At 39.0% G+C, this 22,042-nt stretch overlaps 4 protein-coding genes across 5 annotated transcripts in view; 3 read left to right on the top strand and 1 right to left on the bottom strand.

Annotated features, from left to right (window-relative positions):
• Positions 1–48: 48 nt before the first annotated feature.
• mrpl47 (mitochondrial ribosomal protein L47) lies at positions 49–2,070 on the top strand. Its single transcript, XM_088425536.1, has 7 exons — positions 49–198; positions 453–601; positions 691–751; positions 823–919; positions 1,016–1,146; positions 1,292–1,387; positions 1,470–2,070. The coding sequence occupies exons 1-7, from the start codon at positions 65–67 to the stop codon at positions 1,579–1,581; spliced, it is 780 nt and encodes a 259-aa protein (XP_088281662.1). The 5' UTR covers positions 49–64; the 3' UTR covers positions 1,582–2,070.
• Positions 1,830–10,048, bottom strand: actl6a (actin like 6A). The gene is made up of 14 exons (XM_088425535.1): positions 9,883–10,048; positions 8,590–8,666; positions 8,042–8,216; positions 6,193–6,293; positions 6,007–6,104; positions 5,586–5,680; positions 4,837–4,943; positions 4,543–4,632; positions 4,394–4,455; positions 3,962–4,076; positions 3,760–3,840; positions 3,550–3,645; positions 3,362–3,448; positions 1,830–3,289 (listed from the first exon to the last, which is right to left on the bottom strand). Exons 1-14 carry the CDS (start codon positions 9,905–9,907, stop codon positions 3,209–3,211), a joined length of 1,290 nt encoding a protein of 429 aa, XP_088281661.1. The 5' UTR covers positions 9,908–10,048; the 3' UTR covers positions 1,830–3,208.
• A 25-nt stretch (positions 10,049–10,073) lies between these two features.
• Positions 10,074–12,883, top strand: aldh7a1 (aldehyde dehydrogenase 7 family, member A1). The gene is made up of 2 exons (XM_088425534.1): positions 10,074–10,155; positions 10,857–12,883. Exon 2 carries the CDS (start codon positions 10,862–10,864, stop codon positions 12,479–12,481), a length of 1,620 nt encoding a protein of 539 aa, XP_088281660.1. The 5' UTR covers positions 10,074–10,155; positions 10,857–10,861; the 3' UTR covers positions 12,482–12,883.
• A 1,733-nt stretch (positions 12,884–14,616) lies between these two features.
• LOC148417320 (guanine nucleotide-binding protein subunit beta-4) overlaps positions 14,617–22,042 on the top strand; it is a 33,752-nt gene continuing 26,326 nt past the window's right edge. The window contains exons 1-2 of one of the 2 annotated variants that reach the window (XM_088425203.1): positions 14,617–14,725; positions 21,055–21,150. The gene's annotated coding sequence lies outside the window, so the exon portion shown is untranslated. Of the gene's footprint in view, positions 14,726–20,681; positions 20,741–21,054; positions 21,151–22,042 lie in introns of those variants that run through there. The other variant, XM_088425205.1, reaches the window with a different exon arrangement.

Genomic DNA, 22,042 nt, shown 5'->3' with positions numbered 1-22,042 from the left:
ATATATATATGATCATACAGAAATGCATGCTGGGAAATATGGGGATGATGTATGTTTCGTAAAGATGGCGGCGTCCTTTTCCGCAGGACGCGTTTTGAGTCTTTGCAAACAGTTGCAGAATGTTTGTCGAATATCTTCGCAGACAGATATTCAACGATTTTCTTCAAGTTTGACAAATCTCAGCCCGTATCTTTGCAGGTAAGAACCATTTGTGCGTATACAAATTTGTGCTTGTAATCATTAGCTTCCCAGTTGTCCAATATATATATCGTATTCCTTTGACCTGTCCTTTGACACATGACGGTCGTTACTAATGTAGTTGGCAACATGATTAAGCTTTAGACAATAAAATGTGTACTTCATGCTTTTCGTGGTGTGATTGTAGCATTCCTCGTGGGCATATTTTACATGAAAAATGACTAAACATGTTTTTCCCCCCTCCCATAAAATAGGGAAAGGTCACCACTTGTTGCCCAGTGCTGGTACAGTAGCAGCATCTCTCTAGTTCAGTGTCACGCATTGCACACAAGTATCCACAGAAGGGGACTGGATGAGTTTTTTGACCTTTCGGGGAACTGGGGAGAAAGCAAGGTGAAATCAGGTAAAGCAAAAAATTAACCCTTAACTGTGTTCAACAATTTATATTTCTCACATTGTTCGTATTTGTATTTCGGGGTTATCTTATCGCAGGTGCATCATGGACTGCCAGTCAACTGAGAACGAAAAGCAATGAGGACTTGCACAAACTCTGGTATTGTTCTACAGATTACGTTATATGTAAATGCACATTTTTGGCAGTGTCTTTGGCTTGGTTTTTGTCAGGTATGTGCTGTTAAAAGAAAGGAACATGCTGCTCACACTGGAGCAAGAGTCAAAAAGGCAAAGGGTTTCAATGCCGAGTCCAGAAAGACTACGGAAGGTCAGTATTATGCGGAATGACTTCCTCACCAGCAAGGCAGATTAGTCATTGCTACAAGCATTTTTTTTCTTTAAAAAAATGTTTTCCTACTCTTAGGTGCAGCGGTCTATGATCAGGCTAGAAACGGTGGTGACCGAGAGAGAGACTTCACTGCGTCTGCTCCAAACTGGCCAGGAAAAGGGCAGACCTGGTGCCTGGAGGAACAATGTGTTTGGGTATACCTATTGGTGAGAGCATATTCACTAACACATTCAATGGACGACCAAACATTTTTGCAAAGTCTTATATTGTCAGTGAAATGACTAAAAATGACCAGACATTCTTTCAACAAACAGTTCCTTTTTTCAATTGTTAATGTTTTCCCTCATCCAGGTATCGATTCAAAGAGTATGCCATTCCTTGGTACATGAATAAAAGATACAAGCGAAAGCGATTTTTCACACCCAAGTTTGTTGAACCACACATCAGGTAAGATAAAATGTTCAAGATGTCTTGTTTTAAAACTCTTATACATTAAATGCCCTTTATCTTTGTACTGCTCGTTTTGCAGGTTACGCATTGAGAAGTTCTTAAGGAAAAAGGTCAGAAAAGCAAACACGGAGAAGAAAAAGCTGGCAAAACTTAAGGAAATGTTCCCCCAGATGAAGGTTCCAGCTTCGTGAAAACCTTCCAAGGCGTTCGTGTCCAATACAATTCACTGTCATCAACACTTAACTGCATGGACTGTAACTGTTGCGTGACTATGAAGATACAAAATGATCATGTATGATAAACTATTACTATTGAATATGGATTCATTCATTAATTCCTTTTTCTAAGGACATTTCATAATGTGATAGACCGCCTTAGCAGTGAACATTTAGTTTAATTGAGTTAAAACTCCCACTGTGGCAACAAGGCCTTTGTTGAGTCATTTTTTACAGATGTTTATTCACCAGACTGTCGCGTCAACTGGAAAAGTTCTTACAAAACACTCCCTATAATAATGCAAAGTGAACTTGAAAAAGTACTTCATCAGTATCATGTGTATTAAAAAAAAAAAAAAGGACAAATGTTATACACATTGGGAACCAATCTTGCCGTATTGGGAAATGTGAGCCTTCCCAAAATAAAAAAATGTAAATTACAAAAATAAAATGTACCTAAGGTTATATTTACTGTAGCTGCTGTGAGGTTTGTGTAAACCACATTTCATTTGAACGTAAGGCAGCACACAAATCGTTATGGCAAAGAAATGTAATCTCACTTTAATCTCAACAAAGTGATCGACTTGATTGTGAATATGTATGTTACTACAGCACATCCACAAAACATGGTATGTAGACAAACAGCTTAAAAAAAATACAAAATGTGTTTTACTGTTGCCATCCAAATTATTCGACCCCCATGGTACATTACTAGCGTCTTAGTCACTAGCAAAATGTACAGTCGTTCGTCATCATCACTAGCAAAATGTACAATTGTTCATCTGTTTAGAACACAAATTGCACAAAACTGTGTAAAGTCGTCCAAGGTTCAGGCAGCATATTCTTCAGAGGACATATTCTTAGAGGTGCGTTTTGCAATCTCCTCTTAAAACAAATATCCTGTTGGACGGTCTGGTGACATTCAGGCTTCCACTTCCTCACAGACCGTATTTTTTAGCTAATATTTACAGTTACTTGATTGTAGATCGGGGGGTTCTTTTCAGCATATGCTTCATCCATTTTCCTCCAGACATACTGCTGTTCGATAGGCCAAAAAGTTGCAGTTTTGTTTCATCACTCCACAGAACCAAATTCCAATCAGTCACCTGATTTTTATTTCTGCTGATACCAAGTCCTGATCCGATACCTGGCAATGTTTACCCCTGCCACTTCTAGGTGTGGTTGTGATTCTGGTATGCTGAAATTTAAGTAAATTATGTAATTGAGCCCAATTTCCGATTACATGATTGGAATCTGGATATCCCTAATAAATCCATATATTACTCAGTCAAAATTCACTTAAAAAATTCTAGCCAATCCAGGAATAAATGTGCTGTCTCCAGCTTGCATGATTTAATGGAACCCTTACTCAGTTTTGTTAGGTATGTCTGAGAAAGGGGGTTGAAAGAAGCATTTTATGTTGAATTTAAATAAATACCATGGTGATAATAGCTTTATTAAACTATTTCAAATGTGCTTGTCTCTTCAAAACAGATGAAAATGTGTACTTTTATCCCCCCCCCCCAAAAAAATAAAAATGCACAAGGGGGATGAATAAATTTGAATGGCACTCTACAGTACTGTATTTTTGGCTTTCCAGAAATCAAGGGCACTTTCTGTCCACGCATTGCTTTCCTCCCTCCTCGTACTCTTGTTTGGAGATCCACATTTGTTGGAAGGTTCCCTGGAAGACAAAGGAGTCATTTGGGGTGTCTAATCAGATATTATATATCAGAAGCAATTTCTCTGGCCTTACAAGTGATGCTAAGATAGAGCCTCCAATCCATGCGCTGAACCGGCGTTCGACTGTGGTGTTGTTGGCTATTAGCTTCAGTCGCATACTCTGTAAGTCAAAAAACAAAACGGCCATTGATTGTTTTAACGTTCTGTTTTTTTTGGTGTGTTTTCAAAAGAATATAAAAGAGGCAGTTGCTGAGCACACACCGGGGGCGTTTTCTGAGACAATTCTCTATTGAGGCGGTCAGTGAAGCCTTGAATCAGCGTGTTTCCTCCCGTCACTACTACGCTGCCATACAGACCCTATCACAAAGGACAATGATTATCCTCAGTTAGTGTTTTCCAATGATAAACCTTTAGGTTTAAATGCACCAATAAACATTATAATGCTGAGAACAAGACTGTGTCAATAGTCACCGGCCGAATGTCAATGTCGCACATTCCCACGCTGGTTGTCACCACGTGGCCAACTCCTAACATTGTGTTTCCAGACAAACCCTGAAATTGGATCAAGAAACACTGTTAGTACACCCAAACAAACCACAAAACCTACAAAGCAGAGTGCGTGATGTTCACCGATCTACATCATCCATGTGCTATAAAAGGAGGTAAAGACTACCTTAGCATTAGAGGGGTCAAAAAGGCCCTCTGGTATTTTCAACCTCTCGGCTCCAAAGTCACAGTTGTAGCCATTGGGCAGTTCATAGTGCACTGTGGGCATCTGGGCAGCAACCCTGAAGGAAGAGGAGGATAGTCACTGTCCTCATTCAGAGGCCTTTAGCACGAAAACCTCCATCCATCCATTTTCTAGAGTCGCTTATCCTCACAACCAAACAAAAGTGATTTTGAGTATACAAATGAAGTGCATATGGCTTAGGAGTTCCTGGTTGCAAATATTTGTTTTTCTCTAAGTAACGCCATCTTGTCTCTTGCCTCTGAACTATCCATAGGTGTGAACATAATCAGAGCACTGCTACTTCCGGTAAAATGCATGCATATGCATGTAGGGAAATGCTTTAGAGCCTGTTGATGAAAAAGAACAATTTCTTACTGTTCATCATATGGCGAATCAGACACCTGCAGCACTGACGCCTGGAAGTCTTGAATGACACACTGTAATCACAGAGAACACACAATTTGCATTAAGTATGAGTAGTTGTGTAAAGCTGTGTTTTGTCAAGACTTGCTGTTTTTACTAACATTGCACATGTAGTTGTGCCATGAGCGGGTGACTTGAGGTAGTTTCTCCTTTTTCTTCCAGCTGGCTGGCGATCCCTCTCGCACTGGATCCTGGGGTTATGAATAGTGGTGTGAATTCCTACTTAAGATTGAGCAGGTGAAGGTACATTTGATTTGGTGCACATAAACATTTAGACTACAGTTCAGTTGACAAAAACTTACAAAAGAATTCACTGAAGTGACGAGCAACATACACAGGCACTATGTCTGATAATTACATAATCATACCCAATAGCTTTATAATGTGGGATTCACCTTTGTTGAAATCATGTAAGGTGGAATTATTTCAACATTTAACTCTTGGAAGAGTTCTCGACACTGCATGCTCATGAAGTCTCCAGCTAGGGGCGATTTCACGATGCCTGTCAAAGAAAAACAAATACAACTTCCAGTAACTTACAATCAATACACACAGCGGAACTTCCAAAAGAAAATGCCCAATACTGATACAATTGGGGGTTAAACCAAAACTTAATGGAAAAAAATGTGCCCCCGAAGCATGATCTTGGAATGTGGGAGGAAGACGGACAGGGTACGAGAAAACCTATGCAAGCACAGATGAACATGTAACTGTACATATGAGCCAAGAGCTGAGAATCCAACCCAGAATGTGACAAATGTGTGGCTGATGTTGTAACTACTACGGCAACGTGCTGCCCGCTCAATAAAATTAATTACATACCCGTTTCACACATTCTATAAATATTACCAACCAAATGCCCATGTAGGTATACCATTAACTTACTTTAAAAATCATATGAGTAAACTGTATGAAAGAAAATTATGAACCTGTAAAAACCTTTCAACCATCAATTTACATCGATTTCATTCAGAGGAAAAACAATATCAGTCGGTGGCGTAATACATCCATCATTCATTAGGCTAATGAATCCCACAAAAGGAAAAGTACAAGACAAAACATTAGGTATGGTCAAGGGTTGTTTTTGCACATTCAGTTTTACAAACTATATAAAATGTATGAATTCAAAAGGATTGAAATGTACCTTGCTGCAGGACGTAGCCATCATGAACAGGGATGGCTGTTGTGTGTGTGGCGCCACTGTCCAAGACCAAGCCTGTAGACCGCCCATTGGCAAAGCTTTCCCAAGTAAAGGAATCATAGCGACACATGTATGACATGCATGTGGCCAATATGGAACATCCTATAGGCAATTTAGATTCAATAGACCTAAAATGCATGTTCATAGGATGTGGGGCAAAGCTGGAGTAGCCAGAGAGAGTAGCCAGAGAATTCTCACTCAAGCATGAGGAAAACATGCAACCTTCATACAGGAAGCCTCAAGACAGAATTCGAGCATCAGGGTTTTGAACTGTGAGGCAAACAATGTTTTATCCCTAGTGGGGCACGCATGATGGAACAGTGTATTACAACTTTAAGGGATCAGGCAACAGCATAAAGGATACGCAGACAGCACAGCTGATTTACAAAGAAAGAAGGCGGGAATGTTGTAGTGCTCAAACATGAGTTCAGTCAGTTTCTCTCGTTTTGCTCGTGTGTTCCACTGTAAATAAAAAAACACGTCATTTGATAGGAGAAAAAGACACAATATCATCTACTCAAAATTTGAGAGTGTGGAAAAATGAACTCACTGATGCTTCAGACATAAGTACTGGATGCAGGCTTGGTTCTGACTTGAAGTGCATCCTGTAGGTGTGATCCAAAATGGCTTGGAAACTGTCCCAGTCTTCAACTACGATGGAGGTATTTAGAAAAAAAAAAAAAAAAAAAAGATGAATCAATGTACAGTACTACATAGAGAGCAAGTGTAATAGTGCGACAATAACCAAATTCAAAGCAATTATGTAATAGAAATTGATTATTTTTACAGATATAATACCAATATAGTAAAATGATTTGTCAAACCCCAAAGGCAGTAATTTTGAGTATAATAATAAATAAATACATAAAAAAATAATATGAAATTATGTCCAGCAACGGGCTGGCAAACTGCTGGCAAAGTTCAGGAGGAAAAACGTTTTTCCCTATCATGAAGTTGTGAGCCAAAATTATTTAAAGTATTTAATTAATTTATTTATTCTTTATGCCCAAATCAAAGTAAACTCAGATATGTTTTTTAGTATCAGTGACAAGTCAAATAATACACTATTAGGTAACAATTAGCCAAGAGGTAAAGAAGCAAAAACAAAATGCTTCAGAAGCTCAAGAAGAGGAACAAAACAGACAAGTTGAAAATAAACAAACAAACCCTCAGAGAGAAAAGGGTACTTTTCTTTTAAAATGGACTGTTATATCAGTGGTTGCAATATGAAGAAGATGATGACGGATGCTACATGTAACGACATTCTATTTTATTCAATTTTACTGTGACATTTGTTAATATCAGTTTTGTTTTTTTCCTCACGTCATGTAAATGCAGTTTGAACTTACTTTGTCCTTTTTACAGAGCAATTTTTGGGACTCCAAACAATTCTGTCGAGACCCATAGGTCAATAGTATTGTCAGTCCCAAGGACCAACAGTTTTCAGAGGTAAAGTGAGCATTGCAGATGTGTTTTTAATCATTGTTGTAATATAATATATGACTTACTCATGTCTTGATTCCACATTAAATATTATACACGTTAAATATTGTGAAGTTGTTGTGAACAGTGATAAAGTGTTTCGTCAGATACTTTTGTTCCCCTTTACTGTACTGTAAACTAGATACATACCCAACCACAATTTCCGGTATAATATTATACCATATTTTAACCGCAACCATAAACAGTGAAAAGTGGCCTGGGATTTAAAAATAAATTGACACCCCAGATCTGCAGAATAATCATAACATTAGCTTTTTAGAATAAATAAGATGAAATGCCCTACATGCACTGAAGGTCTTACTGCATTTGTGTGCCACAGGAACAAAAAAAAAAAAAAAACATGATTCTTCCACCGTCACTATTGGGTCAGTTTCATCATGTAAAATAGAGCAATGGGGAGTTTTTTTAGACAGTAATTTGCGCTGCGCACATCGATGTTCCAGGTCAGCCCTCTAAGGGAGACGAAACGTCCCACACTGCCGCTTTGCTGCAATTAAAATTGGTGTCACGATGGCCTTGAAATAGTTTTATCTCCATGGGTCATCTTGATGAGCATCGTGAGCTGGGCCAACATACTTTACATTTGCGGACACTATAGTCAAATTTACTGGTGCAGATTATATGGATTTAAGTCAAATCACGTGTAGGCAATATAGCCACATTTCCACTAATTTAATTGCTTCTGTCAGTATGCCTTTTGGACAAAAAAAAAAAAAAAAGCAGAAAAACGCAGAATAAAAATCAAAAGAGATACGCATTCTCACCGACTTTCACGAAATGAAGTGTGGCTTTTGAGTGTGCTCTATATTTTCCCATCAATTGGCCACGGGAGCTCCACTGTATTTTTGGAAGGGTAAAAAGACAACACACACACACACACACACACAAATACTCACTCATGCCATTCTTGAGGGGTGACATGACCTCCATGCTCTCTCTTGGGACCCTAAGCTGGTTGGTGTCAATGTAGTAAGTGGTGCCACTCTGCTTGTTTTTGTCACCATCCGTCTCCATAGGAGTGGTGCCATCTTCGCGGTCAAGGGTCACACCGATCACTGTGGGGAAGTCGGCCTTGAAGGGAGAAAAACATACAAATTTACTCAAAAGACTCTAAAGTATAATAAGATATGACAGAAACAGTTAAACAAAAGACAAGTTATTTTATTTATTTATTTATTTATTTTATATATTTGGGTATTTCTTTTGCCTTATTTTTTAATTCCGATAGAGTGGAGGTTGACATTGATTTTTTTTAACCAAAAAAGTTCCCTGTTATTGGATTAAAAACCATAAATTAAAACAGAAACAAGCAAGTCATCCACACAGATCTGCACTTGATCTATGCTGTCTCCTGGGTAAAGGACCTCTTTTCTTGACATCATCAACATACTCCATGAGAAAAGATGGAGAAGCCGAGAGGGGGCTGTCTTAGAGGCCGTCTTACCTTGGGACAGTCTTCTCCTGCATAACCAGCTCTCACCGTGTATGAGCCAATGTCAAACACGAGTGCTCCCACCTCATCTGGACAAAATACAAGATAACAATGCAGTTTGCTTTCAGAATAAATATTTTCCTCAGCCTACTGTGCTACAGAACACAGTACTCCCACAAATGTGGGCCACTGACAGACAATTTGCAAATACGAACAGACAAAAATATATTTTCTTATGATGAATGAGTAAGCAACTGAGCCCATCCTCACTGATTTCATGCAAAATGCTCTGGACTGGCCACATGATGAACAAATGTACATAGTTTATAACATAGTGATTGCATAAAATTAAAACTAATGAACCACTCATATATGTACACCAATCTCAGTCTAGGAAAGTCATTAACTGTGGCAATCTGATACCTCTGTTATTGCAAAAAAAAATAGGCCAAGTAAGACCATCATTATAACTTTACATTAGGCGTAAATACAACCAGCATCAGCAAAGCGGCATGGAATTATATTTTATAAGCATGTAATTTACAGTTGTGGTCTTGATGATTTGAAAAAACAAAGAAAGTGTATGTAAGTGATGTTATGTGATGAGTTTTCAGAAAAGCAAGCTTATCTTGCTGAGTTTCGTTTTGAGTTACAGACGAAATTCCGGATTTTTCACAGAGATGTCAAGATCAACCCACTTAAGGTGTCGACATTTGTTTCCCAGCGGCCAAAGGGTAAATATAGTGATCGAAGTGTATAGATAAATAAAGATCACTGTGCCGAAACCTAAATTGATTTCAACTTGGCAACATTCAAATTGCTGTAACTATGTCCATCTTTGAACTATCCCCATGTATTATATATCACGTTCAAGGGAATTAAGTTTAGACTTAGAATCAGTATCTTAATTGTCATTTTCGGAGACATAATCCTGAATGTGTGAATAAAATGCTCGCATTGCACTTGAACTACTATAAGCGTTAGATATCACGTGGTCCGCTTACCAGAGTAACAACAGTTTTACGTATGATTTCGTGCCGATTTTCATTCATTTCATTGTGCTGAAACGATACAATTCAAGGGCTGCTTCAACAAGTGGAATGGCTACAAAAAAACGCGCTTTGGCTTAACTAAGTGTGCGCATACACAAATTTGACGGTTATACGTATGATTAGCGAATATATAAGGTTATACCAGCCATACAGCGAACCGGTAGCATGGCTAGCGTAGTTCGCCAGCTATGGCTACGAAGAAAGTCAACACGGGAAAAGCGAATCCTTTCTGGGACCGTTAAAAGCTACTCACCGCCCCCATACACTCCGCCGCTCATCTTGGAATTGCTCACAGCGGCGCGATTCTATGTGATAATGTTTATTATTGTTGCAGAATCACAACAGCCAAACGGCTAATCACAACAAAGAAGCTCCAGTACGTTAGCATAGATCCGTAAAGAAGCGGGCGGCACTTTCGCGTCATAGCGGCCGTCCAACCAGAGAGCAGCCGTAATGACGAATAAATCAGGGGACGACTGTCTCTCCATGCTCAGTAGCGGACGTGGCTTGCGTATTATACAGTAAAGTAAGTAGAAAAAGCGGCATGGTATTCGTTAGGAAAATTACTCTTTGAAATTGGTGGAGAAAATAAACGAGTTATTACGTCATGTGGCACGACAGTGGCATTCGGTAAACATCAAATTCAAGACCTTGAGCCACGGTCGATTCGGTAGCGTGTCATGAATCTGGGCGACCATGACACTTGTTGAAAATAGATAGGCGTCATATCACGAGGACGCCAACTTTGTGGAGTTTCGAAGTCGTACAAGCCGTTAAAATGCGGGCAATATTGCACGATTACACCAATGATTGAAGTTAGAATTCATTTTTCGACCAGTTACAATTTGGGGTCAAATATGCTCATCCTCAGGGACGAAATTATGCATTGCATGTTAATGTAAGAAACAGAAAACTGAAGTGCCGATTTCATATATATTGTGAGAATTACATTCAGCGCCTATGTTTTTTAAATATCGATTGTGTCTGACATTCGATGTTAAATAGCCATTAAATGTTGTACACCCACTTAGCACATCATTATGATCACCTGCACAATTGAATGAGTCGTTACGAGAGATATTTATATCAAAAACTTTTTCTTTTTTTTCCGGGAGGGGGGGTTGTACAAATTCCATAAAGGGAACTTCGCAGCTTTCTTTATTCCCTGTTTTTTGAGCAACTTTCAATTGCAGGAATAACTTTTTTCTTTCATTTTTCTCTGTGCAGCACTCATGCAGCGCTGCCTCAACTTGACCATTGCCCGACACAGCAGGCTTCTCTTGAATAAATTGCCATCTGTTCACCAGACAGCAGCCATGTCAAGTCTTCTAATTAGCCAGCCTAAATATGCCTGGCTGAAGGAGCTGGGACTTTCTGAGGACAATCCCGGCGTTTACAATGGCAGCTGGGGAGGCAGTGGTGAGGTTATCACCTCGTACTGCCCCGCCAACAACGAGCCTATAGCCAGAGTAACTCAAGCTACGATGATGGAGTATGAAGAGACTGTCCAGAAGACAAGGGAAGCCTGGAAGTTGTGGGCTGATATTCCTGCTCCGAAAAGAGGGGAGATCGTCAGGCAGATTGGAGATGGGCTGAGAAAGAAAATCAAAGTACTTGGGAGCTTGGTGTCTCTAGAAATGGGAAAGATCTACGTTGAAGGCGTAGGAGAAGTTCAGGAATATGTTGACGTGTGTGACTACGCTGTCGGTCTGTCGAGAATGATTGGCGGGCCCGTCCTGCCTTCAGAAAGGCCGGGCCACGCCTTGATCGAACAGTGGAACCCAGTTGGGCTTGTCGGTATCATCACTGCCTTCAATTTTCCTGTGGCTGTCTATGGCTGGAACAATGCCCTCGCTCTTACTTGTGGCAATGTTTGCCTATGGAAAGGAGCACCCACCACACCTCTTACAAGCGTGGCTGTTACAAAAATCGTTGCCGAGGTGCTGGAGCAGAATAATCTGCCAGGTGCCATCTGCTCTATGACCTGTGGAGGGGCTGATATTGGTACGGCCATGGCCAAGGACGAGCGGGTGGATCTGTTGTCTTTCACCGGCAGCACTCAAGTTGGTAAGATGGTGGGCGTGATGGTCCAAGAAAGGTTCGGCCGCAAGCTGCTGGAGCTTGGCGGGAACAACGCCATCATCGTGTTTGAGGATGCCGATCTTAATCTGGTGGTCCCCTCTGCCGTTTTTGCATCTGTTGGAACCGCTGGCCAACGCTGCACCACTACCAGAAGGTTGATGCTGCATGAGAGCGTCCATGACACTGTGATTGATAGGATCAGCAAAGCCTATAAGCAAGTCCGCATTGGAGACCCCTGGGATCCGACTACACTGTATGGGCCTCTACACACCAAACAAGCGGTGGAACAGTACCTTGCTGCAATTGAGAAGGCCAAGCAGCAAGGTGGCACCGTCATCTGCGGAGGAAAAGTGATGGATCGTCCGGGAAATTATGTGGAGCCCACCATCATCACAGGGTTGGCTCATGATGCCCCGGTTGTCCACACCGAAACATTTGTCCCCATCCTCTATGTCCTCAAGTTCAAAACCGAGGAACAGGCGTTTGCATGGAACAACGAGGTGAAGCAGGGCCTCTCCAGCAGCATCTTTACCAAAGATCTGGGGCGAATTTTCCGCTGGCTTGGACCTAAAGGGTCCGACTGTGGCATCGTGAACGTCAACATTCCCACAAGCGGCGCTGAGATCGGAGGGGCCTTCGGTGGGGAGAAACATACAGGAGGAGGAAGAGAGTCTGGTAGTGACTCCTGGAAACAGTACATGAGGCGCTCAACCTGCACCATCAACTACAGCAAAGATCTCCCTCTTGCTCAGGGAATCAAGTTTGAATGAAGGCTTTTTATAGCTTGTTCAGGCAATGAAGATTATGACATCATCCTTTGCCGTGGCTTCTATGAATTAGAAATGGTCAATTTCATTAAAATTTGGAAAATGTAATGTATTGCCTACATCTGTAGTTTGTAGGTTAGACATGAATCAGATTTATGGTTTGTTGACATTTTAAAACTTCAAAAAGATGCTGATTTAATCATGTTGATTTAGGGGTTTTGTACAAGCACTTGTAAATTGAGTTGTGCTAAGAAATGAACCTTTTTTCCTTCAGAAAATGGAATGGAAAATGTTATTAGTTTGAGTTACACTGACTAGATCGTTTTCTTGTCATACAGTTCTACATAGTTCTAATTTGTTAGCTTTGTGAAGTATCCTAAATAAATTTGCTATTTGACATTAAAATATTAAGTCGTTTCTTTGGGCATCCTCTCGCAACAAAATGGTTGGGCGGGAGCCACTCATGGACAGTCTGCATGATTTAAAGTATTATAAAATACCACGACTGAAATGACAAGTTGACCACCAGGCTGAAATAGTCATTTTTAAATCATAATGTATGGACTCAAAAAAATCTGATCACATTCATATGAACAGTTAACATAAATCGTTCAGGGCTGGGCAATAAATGTAATTTGTTATTTTAAAAATAACCAATTAACTAATTTTAAAATTAGTTAACTGTAAAATTGAGGTTTTGCAATAAGTGCCAGAATGCTGAATTTGTGGTTTACGAGACTCATTCACAATAGTTATCAAGGGCTTAATTGTGGTATTTGAGGAAGTTATGCACAAATTATGAATAGCTCTTTTTCTGCACAAGTTCAAATGTTAAGTTTACATTAAAACTTTTTTTTTTTTACGTATACTACATTATTGACTGAACAGAGATTCTTACAGAATCTAAAATATTTTAATTCAAAATTTTAAATGTTGGTCTGTAGCACACCAGTTAAAATTGTAATCGTCCAGAGTGACTGGAAAAATAAATTTAGATTTAATATTTGGGCTCTTATCTCTCTCTCTCGCTCTTTCTCTCTCTCGTATATATATATATATATATATATATATATATATATATATATATATATATATATATATATATATATATATATATATATATATATATATATATATATATATATATATATATATATATACACACACACACAATATATATAACGCCCTATATACATAAGTCAATATAAAAAAGTTTATATATAAAATTTAATTGCAATAATTACATAAACAAAAGTAGTCAGGTGCAAACATTGGGCACCTCAATAGAAAAATTATATATTTGGTAGATTCTATTTTTGTAGAAATCATATTTTCTAACCGTTTTCTCTATTTTTCAGTGAGGGTCTGTATTCTGGTTGAAGGTATTTTTTTATCATTCTTCTTTACAAAACATCTCCAGTTTAGTCAGGTTTGATGGGCTTCTTGCATGGAAGACCCGCTTTTAATCACACCACAGCCAATTATATATATATATATATATATATATATATATATATATATATATATATCTATATATATATATATATATATATATATATATAATCATTCTGCTAACGCCCTATAAGGACAAAGTTTTATATCTGGACCACCAATCATGCAGTGCTCTGGAAGAATTAGCATATTAAACTATATATAGGCATTGAGCATCGTTTTGTGTATGAATACAACAAAAAATAGTTATTCAAGAATCCATCAAAACTTAGAAACAGAGGCAATAATGCAACTTTCGATTAAATTGGGGCAGAGTGCATTTGGACAGGTATTGCACAATTGTTGGGTTGTTTTTTTTTGTTTTGTTTTTTTTTTAACTGAGTGGCATCTTTTGGATCTGGAATTGCATCACCGGTAATTTAAAGGAACTATTGTAATAGTGCCGATTGATAACTTAATTTGTGTGGAAGCACAATGCTGCCCCTTTAAAAAAAAATACTACTCCATCTCCCATCTTTTTAGCCTCCCATATGCTCACGCTCCCACTCAGAAGCCTCATACTCCAGCTCTCTCTCTCTCTCTCTCTCTCTCTCTCTCTCTCTCTCTCTCTCTCTCTCTCTCTCTCCCCTGCTCTTTCTCTGTCTTGCTCTTTTTCTCTCTCCATTTACTGCTCCTCCCTGAAGCTTCCACACGTCAGAAAAAGGAAGACCCGAAACCACTGCACTCTTTCAAGTCCATGCCATTAAGGATCTCCACAAAAAACACCCACTTCCTGTGCTGCTCTTCTCGCAATAGGTAGGAAGATTATGAATTATTGTTGTATTTTCTGTCAATTCAACTCTTCTTTTTTGGCCTTGCCTTCATTCCATCAATAGCTTCTTGTTGAACAAAGATGTAATTATTCATAGTCAGAAAAGTATCTTTCAACGGTATGAACCTCTGTCAAACGACAACCAAGATGATGGAGGATGAAGATGGATATCTTTCCTAATTCACTGTGCCAAGGCAATGTTTAGAACCTGAGCTAGATTCAAAGGTCAAGACAAACTAATGGTGATATGAAACCATAATTTAATGTGTTGCAGCTACATCAAGAGCTATTTATTATAGAGAGAGGATGGCATAATATCATCTGTGTTGCTCAATGTTTCCTTCCAAGCGGTTCCTGATGCGTGATTCATTTCTCTGGAAACCTAAGAGCATGTTGGTTCATGTTAATCTTATTTGTTGCAACTCTGATAGCAGAAGTCTTGGAAATTCCCCACAAACTGCTCACTTCACTGCACATTCGGTCGAAACGATCCTTCAGGGCTTTGACATGAATGATTTATTCAAGACAGAAGAGTCTTTGAATATTTGATTCCTTCACTTCACACTTACCACTCACCAAGCCATTTTATCTGTAAGTATTCAATGAATAACCAAAAGATTCAGATTCGGCTCGTATCACCTTTGAGTTAAACATTTGTACATTTTGTTTAGCTTGTTGTCATTATGGTTCTGGGTGAGCTAGGGCTAATTCCAGCCAATTTAGAAGCAATTTTTTCAAACAAACAACCATTTACACTTACATTTTCATTTCTAGCAGTAGTCATTTAAGGTGTAACATTTGGCTTTGTGCATACAGCAACCCGGACTCCTAATTCCGTGTCCAGCTCTCCAATCTTGTGATTCCAACACATCTCGACAGACACTATCACACAAATGATGAGGGCACTTCACCAAACCTTTGCTTGGACAGTCTCTCGTGTGCCAACAATAGAACTGAGATTAGACAAGAAGCTGTCAAGGTTAGACAATATACAATAAACTGTCATCTCTAAACCTGAATGAATGGCATTGTGGACTCAGGGGAGGTAAATTGTGGATTTTTTGTTTTTGTTTTGTCTTGCCACATTGTGGCAAATGGGTGTACGAGGGAGTAGTAGCCTGTAATGAATGTAAAAACAATGGGCTTCGAGCTGTCTTAAAGGGGAAGTCAACCTTAAAATAATTCAACATTAATATGTTCTATCTAACCCTACATGTGTAAAAATGGCATTCTGATTAATATTGCATATGTGGAATATAAATTAAGCAGCAAAATGCATCAGTTTATATTCCGTCTCAGGGGCAGCCATTTTGCCACTTGATGTTGACTAAATATCACATCACAATTGCTCAGGTCTCAGGTAACAATCAATCTTGGATCAACTTACGAACCTCACGTGACCAAACTCCAAAACAGATGATTCCATAATGTAGCATTGATCAAAAAGCCTTATATACACTGGTGGGGGTGCATAGAACATAGTAAAGAATTACTTTGATTTAACTTTGCCTTCAACAACAGTGTCCACAAACACCATTCAGTTTTCCAGTATTGCGCTACGTTTCACTCCAAATATTCTTTGTCTCATCACACATCACTCATCTATGCTTTAGTTTCTTTATGTATGCTATCACTTCATGATGCAAAATAGCTTTGCCGCAAGCTTCGAGACTCGGCTCGTTTCAAGCTGTTCTTGCAGTTATGATTGTGCAGCGTCGTAATGTCCTACATGAAAAAGAAAACAGCAAAATATTATGCATTGTAATTATATGGAGTGAACATCTACATTCCAACAGAAAAAAACATTGCAAGTAGGCATGGTCTCTGTAAATACCTGTCATATGATGAATAGTGAGTGTCAGTCTTTAGCGCTATGTATTCTTGAGATAGGTCTGCCTAACAAAACCACAGAAACAATGTTCAACATCGTCATTTTGAAGTTTGAATTTAGCTCGCAAGAACAAATGAAATAAACAACAAATAGAATCAGATGAAAATGAGTTGCAAAGGATGTGACTATGATGTTTAGAAGTAGTACAGCTTCGCATTACTGTCATTTAGAGTGACTAGATGTCTTTAACTAGGACAGCCCCGGCTTTGAAACTTGTGTCCGGAGTCTGGGTGGATTTCATCAGCTCCATTTTTTTTTCCTACAGATGTCGTCCCAGCATCTGTTTTTTTTTTTTTTTTTTTTGGTCCAGTCAGCCAGTCTATCGGTTAGCTCATTTACTGATTCATATGATACAAGCAATTAAAATTGAATATATCTGTTAAATTTCTGCATGGGAGTTCCTATGTGGAGTTTGCATGTTCATTTCGTGTTCGCGTGGGTCTTCTTCGGGCACTCTGGTCTCCCACATTCCAAAAACATGCATAGTAGGTTTATTGGACACTCCGAATTGCCATTAGATGTGATTGTGAGTGTGAATGGTTGTTTGTCCCTGTGTGCCCTGTGATTGGCTGGCAACCAGCCCTGGGCGTCTCCCGCCTGTTGCCCGAAGACAGCTGGGATAGGCACCAGCAAGCCAGTGACCCTAGTGGGGGTAAGCGGCTATAGAAAATGGATGGATGAATGGAAATTTCTTCATATTTACCTGCACATTCATGTTTGCATCACATTTATGTATCTGAATGACAATTAGAGCTGTGAGATACTTGAAATTTTTGTATTGAGCTATACAAAGTAAATACTGGTTCCAGTATTGCCGATACTAATACTGAAAATATTATGGTATTTTAAATCATTTGTACTGTGTATGATATATATTTTTTCAAACCAAACTTTCTTGTCAAGTTCTTGGATATGCCATAATATTATTAAAGTTCAACAATTAACCTGAATTAAAAAAAATAATAATATTGATAAAGGAATATGGAGAGGCACACATACAGATTGAAATGAAAAAAAAAAAAAAAAACTCCATTCAGGTAGACCTCAAACTGGAATTTAAAATATGTACACATCAGTAAATTCTGCTCCAAAATAGTACTACGCAATGCTGAAAATACAAATGATTGTTACATGTAGGGCCAACAAGCGTGTCCCATGCAGTAAAAAGGGATTGCGTGAGGGAACCATGCGAAACCAAAATAAATAAATGTAAAGAATTGGTACTAAGGCTTAATTTTCGATACAATACTGATATTGTATTTAATATCTATTTTATCGATACTTGGTTCAATCTGCACAGCCCAAACAGGAACTACGTTCCGCTTCCATGTTGAAGAGTCCTGGGAAATCCTGTATACACTATAGTCAGACTGAACACTATCTGAACTTTTCAGACAACGTGTTTCCAATGTGGGACCACGAGGTAGATTGTGTCAATTGATTTACAGAAAAAAAAAAAAAGATTACGTTCAGCATTCCATAGCAATGTGGAAAGGCAGAAAAGACGCAATTACTGTACTCACTCATGTTCAGCAGTGGATTGGGGGTGTGATCAATTGCAGGTGATAATGTAGCAACATTTTATAATTTATTTGACGAACCAAAATCAGAACAGCCACATGTCAAATCAGGGACAGGGGATACACATTTTATTACATTGGCACAAGACTGGGACCTAGCAAAAAAGGCCGGATAATGCTGGGTGCAGTGACATGAGTGCTGTTGAACTTTCAACCGAGCATTCAAAGTGATAACCTTTGGTCACCAGATTGACCAGCGATTCAATGTGTTATTAATACTTCCCAATGACAATTTATTGTATAATTATTTTTCTGCAAATGTGTACTGTCCCAGTTTTTAATTTCGAAAATGCGGTCATACATACTGTAGTTACGATTCTAACGGTTTGCACATAATCTCCATTGTTCAAAAGCACTTGTTGGCAGCTTTAAGAATACCTTGTTCTCGGAAATATAACGTGGTCCACATGATGCTGTGCTTGACTGAAGATGGTAATTTTCATGTTTGCCAGCAGACAAGTTACTGCTTTAAACTGTCAACCTTAATTTACCTCAGAAAGAAGCAGTGAGTCGAGCACAACACGCATATTTTAAGTCACTTCACCATCTTCAAGACAGTTCTTTTTTTCCCTCAATAATCCATTATGCATAGAAGCTCTGGCTCTCCCTGATATTTCTCCTACCTTCTTGACGTCAGTAGCCATTTGTGAGGGTTGCCCTGGCAACGGCCAGCCTCCCCGGGCGATGTCTGGTGGATAAGACAGCCCTGATAAAGCCTTTTTAGGTCCTGCTGTTGCTACACCTTTTAATTGCCTTTGATGTAGTGAAAATATTAAATGGCGGTCATTTAGGCCTGGCACTGCATTTGGAACAAAAAGAAATAAACAAATATATATATAATAATATAATAATAAAATAAACAATTCATGAAATGATTTGAAAAGTATTTCAAAATGATGTCCTCTTCATTGCAGTTTAATCATTCCTGCATTTGGATAATTTTCTTTTAAGCAGCTTAGTTAGGTTGTTTTTGTTTCGTTTTTACATTAGCAGAAATATTACATGTACTTATGCATGCTTCACTGTTTGGTAGGACACATTCAAATTCCTTGTCTCAGATGCCAAAGTAATTTGACTTCAAACAAAACAAGAGGAAGCATACCTTTATATTGTATTGTATACGCTCTCGCATAGCCATTCTCTGTGTTTGCTTAATAACTAGAAGGCATTGTAATATCAGCTCACATTATTTCAACCAGAGCCATAAAACTGCCACAAATTCAAATCCTTGACCGTTACTCTGCTTCATTTTGCATTGATGCAAAATGGTGTCATACATTATGTACTGCAGATGACAATACAATTGAGCTACTGTACAACATAACCTGTCCAGGCTCCCAGTTACTATTTATAGCTGAACCGACATGCGTGTCTTTCCTTTTTTTTTTTTTTCGTTTTTTTCAAACATGAAGCTATTGATGTTCTATTTTTGTCATATCAATCTGCCCCCTCCCCTTATGGTTGCCAAGCAATGGACCGGGTGACCCGATTGGGCAAAGATATGTCTTTGGACATCCACCCTGAATCTTGGCTGGCTAATGCATTCAGATGCTTTTCACTGGTGATACATTAAAAAGCAGAAGAGTTAACCTGTTGTGTATGGTTTTCCCCTCCAACTATTTTCTGACCAAAAAATTGCACCACAATCATTGAATTACTGGTGAACTGTCATTGCATCATATATGTCATTCTTGTGTTGAGCAACTTCAGGTATGACCTGAAATAAATGATGGTACTATGATTATATAAGGAATTTATAGGACAAATTTTTAGGGATGACACATTTTTATAAATGGCATGACAAAAAAACAACACAACACAGTATCTCACTAATCCTCATTATGTGTTTGGAAGCAAATCAGTTTGACACACCTAAACTACCGCTGGGTGCGAATTCACTGACTTAATCTGACCCCATGCCACTTCGAAAGGAAACCGTGCACTGGGCAACTTTCATCTCCCCTCGATTGATTCTAGCTCGTGCAGAGATATGGAAAAGCCTACTCCACTGCTCCCTTTCATTGGCCCCATTAAAAATTCATCCCAACCTAATGGAAAGGGATCCGTTTCAATGAACCAGATGCAGTCCCAGCCGTTGTGTGCCAATGTGAGACTTGGCACAGCTGTTTCACAGCATAGTCCAAACCAAGTGTTTGACTGTATGTCTTTTGTGGTCTGAATATTTTTGGGTGACATATTACAGCAGCGAGTACATTTTTCCTGGTAATTTGTTTAGACCATTCCAGCTAAAAATCAGTGTACATAATTGCTTATCATTGTGGCCGGTTAGTTGTTGCTATTTTCAGTATTATGAAATGTTTGTTGATTCAAAGCAAATACAACGTATCGCAGTTTTTTCAGCTCTGATTGAATCAATGACTTAGGCAGCCTGTCGGTATTTAAATAAATCCGTGTTTAAACTTTATTTGCTTTGAAACCAGTTCTGGAGATTTAATATTTGCTTCCTGTATCCTGGTTGCTTCCCTTTTTACAAGGAGAGCTAACAGGCTGTACCATTTGCAGACAGGGTAGGTTTTTTTTTTTATTCCTTCGTCATAGAAACTAATTTTCACTTAAACAACTTCCACCAAAAGATTAACTATACGCTATAATGGAGCTTGATTCCGATTTGTTGCATGATATTTTTGTTCGCGAAAATCTCGACACACAATTGAGAGGACGGCACCCCTCCAGCGTAGGCTGTTGCCATGTTCCCACTTTCATGGGTGTGGTGATTAGCTTGCTTGGAGAAAATTTTGACAAATCTGGTCATAGTGGCGCCAGTTCCGGATCTTCACCATTTGCTCAACACAACACTCTTTTGCGTTTCTCCGCTTTACAGCTGGGACTATGATCATCGTGTGACCGACGTGCGTCAGGCTTTTGGGACGTGCGAGACTACAAGGGGAGAGTGGGGGAAAAAAAAGCTGTTTATCAGGTAAGGACGTGCTGTCGCGTCTCACTACGCCGTGCTTGTTTCCTGTTTTTGGTAGTGACACTTTCATCTTGTCACAAAGCGAAACCAACGGGCTTTGAACTGCTCGTTTAATCCTAACCAGTAAATATTCATATTCCCACGATATGATTAACTCTTTACCGTGTATGTGTTTGTGGAAAAATGGGCAAAAAAAACTACGTACGGTCTAGGCGGCCCAAATCCACCCTGTCAAATAACACTGATGTGGAAATAAAGCTTTTTAGACCCATACTGATGCAGTTTGTGCTCGTAACACGCAACAGCTTCTCTAATATGCACTAGCTCGACACCCCGGCGTCCGTCTTTTCTGATCCATATACAATACAACGCCGAGGCCGTCTTCATCCATCCAAGCGGCCACAGGTAGTGTGGCTGAGACTTTTTTTTTTAAGCAATGTGTTGCTTGGATCAGTAACATCTACTGGCTACTTTTATACGGATGCATCTCGACAATGTCTTCTATAATTACATGCCACTCACGGATTTCCAATGAGTAATTGCTTAACTGAGAAACGAATACGTACTCTAAAGGGGTAGTTTGCCATCCTCCTGTGAAGGGATTCTCAACAGGTGGGTCGTGAACAACTCGCAATAAAATCACAGGTACAATGGTGTCTTGACTTACAAGTTCCACGACCATGTTCAATACACTTAATAAATTATATGCCAATATATGCTATATGCTATATATGCCAATATATATAGCCAAATGAACCTTCGTGAAGCAATGGAGCTTTGCAGCCAATTGGTTTGCACATGGTTCAAAGCTTGATGGTGCTTCAATTGCACCATCAAATAGTGGAAAAGCCCAAGAAATCAACAGGGTTGTGAATTCTATGGCTGTTGTGCTTTT

This window comes from Hippichthys cyanospilos, chromosome 10, assembly GCF_059441005.1.
Source record: "Hippichthys cyanospilos isolate Australia breed blue-spotted pipefish chromosome 10, RoL_Hcya_1.0, whole genome shotgun sequence".
Classification (NCBI taxonomy): domain Eukaryota; kingdom Metazoa; phylum Chordata; class Actinopteri; order Syngnathiformes; family Syngnathidae; genus Hippichthys; species Hippichthys cyanospilos.
The sequence above is the reverse complement of the archived record's forward strand: the minus strand, read 5'-3'. Positions and strand labels throughout refer to the sequence as shown.

Excerpts from the sequence above, each read along its gene's own strand:
- aldh7a1 (XM_088425534.1), top strand. The coding sequence starts at position 10,862 with ATGCAGCGCTGCCTCAACTTGACCATTGCCCGACACAGCAGGCTTCTC.
- mrpl47 (XM_088425536.1), top strand. The coding sequence starts at position 65 with ATGGCGGCGTCCTTTTCCGCAGGACGCGTTTTGAGTCTTTGCAAACAG. Across the intron at positions 199-452 it reads CTCAGCCCGTATCTTTGCAG|GGAAAGGTCACCACTTGTTG; the intron begins GTAAGAACCATT and ends CCCATAAAATAG. Across the intron at positions 1,147-1,291 it reads GTGTTTGGGTATACCTATTG|GTATCGATTCAAAGAGTATG; the intron begins GTGAGAGCATAT and ends TCCCTCATCCAG.
- actl6a (XM_088425535.1), bottom strand. The coding sequence starts at position 9,907 with ATGAGCGGCGGAGTGTATGGGGGCG. Across the intron at positions 8,667-9,882 it reads CGGCGGAGTGTATGGGGGCG|ATGAGGTGGGAGCACTCGTG; the intron begins GTGAGTAGCTTT and ends TATTTTGTCCAG. Across the intron at positions 6,294-8,041 it reads ACCCCTCAAGAATGGCATGA|TTGAAGACTGGGACAGTTTC; the intron begins GTGAGTATTTGT and ends CCTCCATCGTAG.